Source organism: Podarcis filfolensis, assembly GCF_964270895.1.
Source record: "Podarcis filfolensis genome assembly, chromosome: 1".
Lineage (NCBI taxonomy): Eukaryota > Metazoa > Chordata > Lepidosauria > Squamata > Lacertidae > Podarcis > Podarcis filfolensis.
In genome coordinates this window covers 43,770,535-43,781,088 of record NC_139604.1, presented here as the reverse complement: position 1 = coordinate 43,781,088, position 10,554 = coordinate 43,770,535, and the positions used below count along the sequence as shown (strand labels likewise).

Below are 10,554 nucleotides of genomic sequence, written 5' to 3'. Positions count from 1 at the left end.
TGCAGTAAAATTCCTTGCACCATATTGGCTGGTTACTGGGGCTTCCAACAAGGTGGTGTGTTGCCATTTGGTCAGTGGCCATCCCAAGGCATGTTGGGATTATTTTCTCTGTTAGAATAATAGAATATACTTTGGTCTTAAGGGATAGCCATTTGGAGACCAGAATGCATATTTAAGAGGTGGATAGTAACATAAATGCCTTGCAGATTTAAAGTCTGCAGCTTCCGTTTTGTGGTGTTCTTGAAAGAAGAGAGGTACAGGTGTGGTTCAGATATTTTCAGAACCTGGCAGTGTTTGTTTCTTTTTTGATGCACTTTGTCCATTGTGCACTGGCTCTTTTTGAAGGTTATTACAGTTGTTCCACTCTGTGCCTAGTGTTCCCACATTGTCCAGTTGTATTGCGCAGTGTAAGAAATCTGGAAATATATAAAGAAACTCTTGAGAGAAAAGTTAATGCTGCTTCAGGAATTCTCCAGTGCAAAAGCAGGGGCACTTCATTGTTTGAGTGAGCTTTAACAATAGGGTCTCTGTTTTATTCCTGGCAATGATGCTTCTGAATTACGACTTTCTGAAGTACTGATTATTGTGTGTTTTCACTAGCTCTTTAAAATGACTCCCCACCCCCAAAGGTATGGAGAGACACTAACATTGAAACGTTTTAGTTTTAGATTTCTACCCCATCCTGTTTCTTTTACAAGCTGAGTGCCTCATTTCTGCTTACAGAAGGAGAAATGAGTCAGAAATACATAGTTTGAAATTGTGTCGTGATAAGCTTTGGTTGGCAGGCAGCAAAGAAAGTACTGGTGGAGCTCTGAGGTATAACGTTTTGAACTGCAATACAAGATAATGGATGGAACATCAGAAACCCCAAGTAATTTTTAGCCTTTGGGAATGCATAAACTGTGCCTTCCAATTTTCTTTTCTGCAAAATGGTGAGTGTGAAAATGCCTAGGCTTCCTTAGAATTTAGTCCCAATTGAAATAAATGTGTTTTATAACTCATTCAGATTTTATGAGGGATTCCAGATGCACGAATAACTAACTTCTGAATATTTGATTAAGTTAATATCTGAAATGGAAACAGATGCATCTCCTTGTGTGCGCTGTGCAGTTCAGCTTGTGGCAGATACCTTACAGGGTTAGATCAATCACGATGCTTCAAGAATGTGGGGTGTTGGTGGTGATTTGGAAGTGCAAGCGACTGCAGATAAAATAATCTCTGCTACCAAAGTAACATGTGAATTGAACCTGTTTTCATGTCACTGCAAGCATTTAGATATACTGCCATGTAGAGAAGTGGATGACTCTGCCATGGTCATAAGGGAAACATCTTTTATTGTAGGGAGAACACAAATGTGTAGCTGCTCTTGGCTTCAAGGTTAAAAAGCAAATTTATGGTTTCTAGAGTGCTGAATTGAATTGACTGTAGGAGAAATGGTCAGGAGGATAAAAAATTTGTAGCCGGTCAGAAAACCATGCCTACAGGGGGGCCAAAACTCTTTGGACGAAAAGTCACAAATGCAGAAAGAACGTATAACCTTCTGAACCTGGGTGAAACTGCCTTGCACTTCTGTGATGATGGATTTGAGGAGAACACAGAAGGGCTTGGAAAGAGTTTTGATTTTTATTACATAGAAGAGATAAAGCAGTGATTGGGAAGCAAAGTGAGAGATTTCTTTGGTGCCCAAGGAATGTAAAAGACATGTTGGGGGAGTTGTGGATGAACTATGGGGTGCAGGAGGCAAGAGACAAAGTTTCTGTATACATCCTCTTCTCACCCCAAACCCTGCAGTTTTTAATCTCCTTGTCACCAGCTGCTTTGAACTGATGGATATGCACCCAGTGACAGGGTCACAGAGCAAGGAGAGCATTGGGAGTGTTGTTAGGCGAGGGATTTTCAGCTCCTTGTGTTGTCTGAGTTGTGCTAGCATGCTATTTTTCTGCAAAGGTAAGGGGCAGAGACTCCTACCCTCCCCCCCATTTAGCCGCCTAGCACATCAGGACGCTTGTCCTCTACTTGAGTTGGTGCAAGTGTCCCATTCAGTTTGGTTTCCTCGTGTCGTGTCACCTTGCAGCTGTTCTCCGAGTGACAAGCACATGGTTTGCCAATAGCCGTTTCTGGAATTTCAGCAAGCACGACTGTGACAGACAGACACACTAGTTGCTTTTGAAGAAAGACCAATGCAATTTTACTCTGCAGGGAGAAGGGAGAAGTGGATTTGTCTGCGGCAAAAGCCACAAGGTGTCAGCACAGCCTGTGCTTTTGCTTTGCAGGTGCAAGGAAAAATAGCGATGCCTTTATGAATAACCATTAGTGAACTGGTTTAACCCAAGGGGCCTGTGTTCTCTATGCCCGGCGAAATGCCAAAGGCTGCGCAGACAAATATTTGCTGGACTGATGTTAAGCAAAAAGCCAGGGGAAACTCCTAGCTTGCTTCTCTTGTATATTAATCCTCTTTATTATATGCAAACCTGAATCTATTCCCTGCAGATCATGGATGTGGAATCTTCTTCATGCTGTTAATTTAGTTCTGTTTGTGTAAAACAGATCTGGTTTGCTGAAACAGTGTGCATTTATTGCAATTCAGTCGTTAAAGATATTGATCACAGAAAAAGTCATCTGCATGTTTACTTGGGAGCAACTGCCATTGTACTGTTACTTCTGAGTGTGCATGCATAGGATCAGGCTGTACAGCTTCCCTAAGAATACATATTTCATTGTATTAAATTACAGTCGTTGGGTGTGTTGATCTTAGGGGTGAATATAAAACATTCCCCCCCCAATAAATCCTGCTTCAAATTAAGCGCTCGCTAGATCCTAAGACTTTGAAAGGGAAAGCTTTGCATAATGGAAACTAGTGGAATTGGAAAAAAAATAATCCAGTGCAAATACCTAGGGAGTGTTTGAAAGCTTTACCTGCAGAGGGTAAGCTTCAGTGCAAGAATTTAAATGAACTCTCTTGAAGCCATGTGCCAAATAAGCTCATCAAAATTCTGCATCTCCTAAGTAGGAGATGGTGCCTTCCACATGTTGCATTCTTTTGAGGTAGTGGCTAAAAAGAAAAGTGATGAAGAGGGAAGGCAACCGTTGCCTTTCCTCTTTGGTTGTTCGCTTTTTCCTGCTATAGCTTTTTAAAATAGAGAATGAAGTGACTTTTGTTGCTTCGAGATATCCTAGGTCATTGTATGGATCAGTGAAGGTTCCCTGACAGTGTTTCCTCCCTATCTTAAGTCAAGAATGGATCACCCCTTCCTTAGAAGAAGCTCAGAGGCCAGGTGGCTGGCCTATTAAATAAAAATAATATCAAATAAATATTAAATAAAAAAAATATATTAGTGCAGGGGAATCTCTATTGGCCTTAGGATTCCCTCCCTCCTTGGAACTGGGTGTTTCGCTTCCTTACAAAGCAAGGGGAGAAAATGTGCCTCAAACAGCCGAACTAGGAGAAAATGCAAAGGAACTTTAGAAATAACTTTTTTTTTTACTGCAAATAAGAAAGAAAGAAAAATAGCAGGGCTTCGCTAGTATCAGTGCTTCCATTTCATAGATATATATCCTGGTTACACTTTGTACAAGATAGCAACAGGACGCATTAAAGTTCCAGTATGAGGCAGGATAGTAACTGGTTAAAACTCCCAAGGCACAATTGGGGCAGTGCAGAAAACATCAATGGTAAGCAGTATACATTTTCATGTCTCTCATTTTGCAGCAGTATATTCATACAGAATATAAATAGAAAAATAGCATAGGTATGTATCTTCAAACAAGCGTCACGTAACCCTTCTGTCCCAGTACTGATGGGTTAAAAATGCAGAAACTGTTTACAAAAGATTTTTGTTTTGCAACTTTTTTATTTATAAAGAGGCTTTATTCTGTTTAAGTTCTCATATGTTCTCGTATGTTTTATGGGTTGTTCACTGTAGACAAAGGAAGGTGCTGAAACCTGGCTTACTCCATGTTTGTATGTAAAGCAGCTGGGGTTACTGAGAACATAACAACTATATGGGCATCTTACAATATGAACAGGTGGCCTGTCAAGTTACAGCTGCCAGAGCTCTGGGTCTTCCTTGTGTGCACTGCACAAGGATCTGTCTGGGGCTGGAGGGTGTGTGTGTGTGTGTTTGTTTTTGTGTATTTCTGGATCTTGTGGTTGTGGAGGGAAATCGGAAAATATCGGTGGTATCTGTTAAAAGCAAAGAGGCTGGATCCCCACAGGATTTCCGCTTGCAAGGGCACAGTCACAGAGTCTTACAGTTCTCTCACCATGACTGTCATTATCTTCCAGGTCCCCAAACAACTGCACCCCTCTTTCTGCTTGCCCCCCCGGCAGCACAGTTCAAGCTTAGCCCTCCCTGCTGAATTTCGCGTCTTGAAAGCAGGCAAAAATGTAGAAAGCAACCCTGTGGAAATAGGTTGACATTTTTCAGAATATCTGGGGAGGAGCTATGCTTTGCTACTCCCGAGTAGCAGCCTTGGCACAGTTTAGCAAGGGAGGGGCATGTTAGAGAACACAAGGGATCACTTGCCTATGGTTGGTGGTGCTGTTCTCTCCCAGCTCTTTTGCTTCTCCCATGATAGTGCGGTAGCTACCCTGTTGCTTGCCAAAGAAAAGCAGGTAGCACTTCGGTGTCTGATCACTGGGAAGTTTCTCCTCTAGACCTGCATAAAATTGTGAGGAGTAATACTCCACCTCTCTCTCCGCCTCAGCTCTTCAGTCACATTGGATCTCTCGATTCTTGTCCTCACTGGGTTTTTGCTTATAAATAGGGTCAGCTGGCTACTTTTCAAGGAGAGGTGTTTCTTGATCTTGCAGCTGCAGGCTTGATTTTGAAAGGATAGCGTGTGAATGGAGACAGTGGTATCTGGTGTCCCATTGGGACTGGTGGTGGTGGTGGGAAGAGAAGAGGGAGGGGAGAGAAGGCAGAACCAGAGGCAATGACTAGGTGAGCCAACTAATTCTAGTTTTGTCCCCATCCTCCTCACTGCTGAGTTCTGCAAGGGGACCTCTGAGACTGAAGAGGAGGAAACTGACAGGCTGGGCCACTCCCTGGACTGGACGTAAGTCAGAAGGCAGAGAGCTGGCAGCTGGCAGCCTGAGCTTGGTTGTCCAATGTTCCATTTGCCCCCATAGACCAGCCACCACTGAAGCAAGCACAACTCTCTGGAAGAGACATTCAGATACATTTGCTTTCATAGCGCCCTGACTTGAATGCTATTCATTCATTCAATTTTCTTCGTATGCCGCTTTTCCACACAAAAAAAAAATCATGCTCACAGTGGCTTACAACAAAGAAACATGGGTGTCCTATACAGTTGTGTTACATCTGGTGCCAGTGTTCACTTTTCTGTACCAGATGAAGACAGCTCAGATCCATGTGAAACTCTTGAAAGGAACAATTGCATTTCTGTCTTTCCATCCTCCATGGTAACAATGGCTTAAGGCCAGCCCATTACTGAAATTTTTTTGCTGCCTGAGTTTGTTACCTTCGACAGAATCCTTGTTTGCCTTCTGCCTGATTCTTCCTCCCTCTGCAGCGTTTTGAAAGCCTTTCAGACGATTCATGTGTTACACAACATTGTGACCCAAAGGAGTGCTCTTTGCATGCACCTGAATGTTCTTTAGTTAGCTTTTCAAAGATTGCCCTTGCAGAACTCCCAAACTGCTTTTTAAACTCCTCCCAAGATTTTGTATGACGGCAGTTAAATTACGGGAAATTGTAAATCGTGCACAACGGTCATTACTCCCCAGGTTTCCCTGTAAATTGGTTTTTTTACCCAAACTTTCAAAATTGTCTTTCTGAACTCAAGCAAAGTGTAAGAGGAAAGGGTGGGGGGAATTATTATTAGTACAGTCCCCAAGAACATCTTCCGGTACATGTAGAGAATGTATTCATGCTTCTTATGATTGTAGGCCACAGCCTGATACTTGCCTTGATATGCCCCTTCTAAATTGTATAGGCAGAGTAGCCCAAAAGGAAACTGCAGATTGTGGTCTAAATGGTCCTGTGGTATGTATCTAGACAGGTTCCGTATCTAATATCCTAACAGTAATCAAATAATGCTACTACTTCTAAATGTCTATGCTGTATCTTCAGATTCAACGAGCACGTCTGTAGTCTCAAAACATTTTTGCACCATTTAATCCATTCAGCAGTCAGGATCTGATCTGGCCAGGGTTACAGCGTTTGTCCTCAAGATATGAGACAACACATCAGAGCTAGCAGTCTGAGTCCCACTCTACATACTGTATGTGTAGCAGCTGACGGTAACATGCATCCCTGGTGGCATTGAAACCGCTATCGGGTCAGTTCAACGGGGTTGCTTTGCAATGCAAGTGGGGTGTGCATGGGTGCAGCAGCCCGTTTCTAGACAAAGATTTCTGTTGCTTTAATGGAGTAATAAGCTGTCCGTGCTGTGAATCAGTAGTCTTGAGTTGTTATTTTATTTGTTTATAGTGACTTGCATTAGTGTTAACTTAGGAGACGTGGTTTTTCCAGACAATACTGAAAGCAGCTTCATCCCACTTTCTGCTCAGCTGTTTCTTTTTGTTTAAGGTTGTCCCATGGCTTTTTTTAATTACAGGTGTTCCAGCTTCCTTCATTGGCTTTTCCAGGTCCTGGAACAAGCGGTTCTGAGCCGATGAATTCATTCCTTATTAGTACTTTGTATGTGTTTTTACCATCCAGAACCTCAGGACTTATATTTGGCGTGCAGAAATGCCTTTCCATTGTACATCAGCTGCGGAAGTTGCTTCATTAGATAATGCTTTGGCATCAAAGCTGTGAAAAAGATTGGGTGGGAATACAGCAGCTCATTAAATGAAGATTTAAGATGCAGGGAGTTGAGGTGCCCTGGTGTTTGGGGGCATTTGACTGGCAGTCTTGAAGGATGTGAATTTAAAATGTCACACTAAATGCTTGCCCTCTGGTCACCTCTAAGTGGGCCAATGAGCCTCTTTCTTCCCTACAAGATGCCATAAAAATGGATGCTCTTCAGCCATGTCAGCTGGTTGTAGAAGCTCCTGGTCAGTAGTTGCGTTTGGAAGTTTTCATTGTTTTCTCAAGTGGTTGGCCAGCAACCAAATTACTGCTGCTCCCTCGTTTTTCTCCCTCCTTGCCTCACCACCCCCAATTTCCCCTGCACTGTTTTAAAACAACTCTGCAATTCTATGATATAAAAGGGGCACACTAGATGAGGTGGTGGAAAGGCTCATTTCTTCTCTTTCTATAAACTGTTGTACGTATTCCTTCCTCCATATTAAATGGGTGGGGAACCACGACTGCAGGGGCCAAATGCAGCCTTCACACCACCCTGTCCAGCCCTTGACCAGCCCTGCTCAGAGCCCTCCTTAAGTGCTTCTGCCTGGCTGGAACGTGGTCTACAATACCAAGGCACAAAGAGTTGCATCCACTGCTTGACCCACTTTTGCCTCTGGCCACACCCACCACTGGCACACAGCCCCCAAAGGTTTCCTCATAAAGGAGTGTAACCCTTGGACTGAAGAGATTCCTCGCCAGCCACTACAAACTTTGCGATCCATTCCAGGAGATCTTTCCCTGTGTGTCACCTGAAGTGGCTGGAGGGCGAGGTGGATGGGGAGACCGACATGCTGCAGATGAGGACACAGGAGGACGTTTCATAGGGCAACAGGCTCTGCTTAGAATCAACTGTTCCATGTTTCTAGAGAGCTACCAGCTTCTTGTTACTCCCTCTTGGGAATGGAGGTTGCTTTCCAACTTTTGCACCATTTGTTTGCAAGTCATCTTGAGGGAATTCGTGTTGAGGGCCAGCATGTGCTCAGTTTGCAGCCTGGTTCCTCTTAAGCTCACTTTACCTAATTTGTTGACATGCTAAAACGATCACTGGCACACCTGCCGTTTCACTTATTCAAAGTTGCCAAAGAGACACGAGCAATTGCTGCATGGATGATATAGTGGCCTGCTCTAGTCAATGGACACCAGTTGTGTGGGAAGGAGAAGAGAGAGGCAAGCAGGCAAAGACAACATCACGGTTTGGTTTGCTCCAGTCGGACTTATTCCCTCCTCCCCCACCAGCTCAATCAGGGCCAACTTTACATTTTGCATCGTTTATTTGTTCAATATTTAAAAAATCATAAATTGACTTGGGCTCCTTGGCAGAAAGGTGTTATATAAATGTAATAAATACATAAGTAGTAATGTGTGAACTTGGCCCATGCAAAGGAAAAGTGAGGCTGGAACTGCATTTAAATGTGTGGCAGTTTCACGCTTAGTTCTTCCTCTGCAACAACCGATGACACTTTTTGGTTTTGTCCCGTCAGCTTCAGACCATCATGTCGGGTGGGCAAATGCACAGGCTGTGGCATCGGGGTACAGGTAGTTTGTATACAGAAGGGGAGGAGGGATTTATAAACATGTGGTTGCTGTTTTAATGGCAGCCGTGTAATAAACTTAACACGTACTTCCAATCTGACCTAGAGTATTTTTTTTTTTTACACCGTTTGTTATCGGAGAATAGGCCCTTCCAGAGTTGCCACTTTGGTTTACGGGTGGACTGATTGTGTGCTCTGTGGGATCATGCAGGAATGCTGGCTTAAAAGAAGACAGAAACCATTTGCCAGGTGCGCAGAAAATGCTGTGTCCCCCCCCTTTGTTGAATGCATCAGCAGAGTGATTCTATTTTCCTATGCATCATTAAACTGTGCAACTAAAATTGTGCACTGAGGTTTTAAGGCAACCATTCTGCACCCCTTACATCAGGGTTAGCCAACATGGGCCCCTCTGTGTGTTGTGGACTGCAAGTCCTATCAGTGACAGGCTAGGCAATAGTCAGGACTGATGGAAGTTGTAGTCTAAAACTTCTGGGAGGGGCACCATGTTGGCCACCCCTGCCTTACATAATTACCAATATATTCCAAATACTGCGGTGTAAGCCAGATACATTGGTAACGTCTCTCCCCCGCCGCATCAAACACCCCCCAAAAGATTTAAGTTTTAAGGCAACCACTCTCCCCACCCCCAGAATTACCAGTATATTCTAAAACACTGGTAACATTCCTTCCTTAAGTGCCTGAAATAAGATGATAATTATCACCACCATTCAATAATAGCAAACTTACAAGCTTCAAAAAACAAACAAAAACTATATTAAGAAACCCCCAGAATCTTCATAGTGCTCTTTGAAAACTTGTCATGATGGAAGAGAGAGAGAGAGATGCTGGATCACACAGTGCTGCTGGTTTCTCCACTTGAAAATTCCCCCGATGCTCTGGGCAAGGTGAACTTGACATCCCTGCCCCTCTCCCACCCGTTCCTGATGCGCCGCAGTCTTTGGTTCATACAAGGGAGCTGGAAGAAGAGTTTGGCCAGGATCACAGCACACGGTACCAGCAGCGTGAGAGTAAAGGTGGGAGGCAGGTAGAACTTGTACTGGCTTTCATCAAAGGCCCTGGTCCAGCCGTAAGTCAGGGTGTGCAGAGTGCTGATCACCAGAGCGACAAAGCCAAGGGAGGACTGAAAAGGGGAGCAGAAGAAGAACAACAACATTGTTTTCAGTGACGTGGCTGGAGTTTGGTACTCTTGTTTCTCCAAGCGTTATTTATCCTTTGTATCCTACCCAATGCTACAGTCCAATACAGTCCACAATTCCTTGGCTGCAAGTTCCACTTTCCTCAGTGGGATTTACTTCTGAGTAAGCACAGGGTTGGGGTGCACCTGAGTAGCAGCTTTGAAATGGGCCTTATCCCCAAAGGCGGCCCTCCATCCAGGTCAAGTAAGTTTTAATTAGGTCCGAAACCAATGAAAATTATTATTAGTAGCCATGTGAATGGTGCGTCAATAGAACAAGCATGACAGGTCCCTGAATGCTAAAATAAGGGAAAGCAGATGAAGAGGGAGATGGAGGCATATAGGAAATATGTGCTTATGTCAATTAGGTATACTTTAGCTTTGTCACAATAAGGGACACAGACTTGGAGGTTGAGAGGGGCGGGCAAATCCAAAAAGAACAAGAGATTGGAAAAAGAAAATGAATAGGAATGATATCATGATGGAGAGGGTGGGTGGGTGGATGACCTAATATTTGAAACAGGCGTATCTATTGGGACCTCCAACAAGGTGTGTGTGGGTTCTCTGGGGCTCCTGGCATCCTGAGCAGCCAACTGGACAAAGCCACCACACCCGAAGGGACCTGATTTACCTCCTCCTAACCAAACTGCTAAGCTGTTGATTTCAATGTGATGTAGTTATAACTAATTTGAGTGGGGTAGGAGCTAAAATGGGTAATGCTGACATTTTTGTTGTTATTATTATTAGGCCAGATTCTGTTGATGGGAATATATGAGCTTCTAGGGCATGGGTAGGCAAACTAAGGCCCAGGGGCCAGATACGGCCCAATCGCCTTCTAAATCCGGCCCCTGGACGGTCCAGGAATCGTGTTTTTACATTAGTAGAATGTGCCTTTTTATTTTAAATGCATCTCTGGGTTATTTGTGGGGCATAGGAATTCATTCATTACTCCCCCCCCCCAATATAGTCCGGCCCTCCACAAGGTCTGAGGGACAGTGAACCGGCCCCC

At 43.9% G+C, this 10,554-nt stretch overlaps 1 protein-coding gene across 3 annotated transcripts in view; it reads right to left on the bottom strand.

The window, feature by feature from the left end:
* Positions 1–3,461: 3,461 nt before the first annotated feature.
* Positions 3,462–10,554, bottom strand: part of STEAP3 (STEAP3 metalloreductase) — a 29,865-nt gene continuing 22,772 nt past the window's right edge. For all 3 annotated transcript variants that reach the window (XM_083582449.1, XM_083582450.1, XM_083582451.1), the window contains exon 5: positions 3,462–9,491. In XM_083582449.1, the coding sequence (XP_083438575.1) occupies positions 9,201–9,491 (291 nt within the window). In that variant the 3' untranslated portion in view covers positions 3,462–9,200. The remainder of the gene's footprint in view (positions 9,492–10,554) is intronic.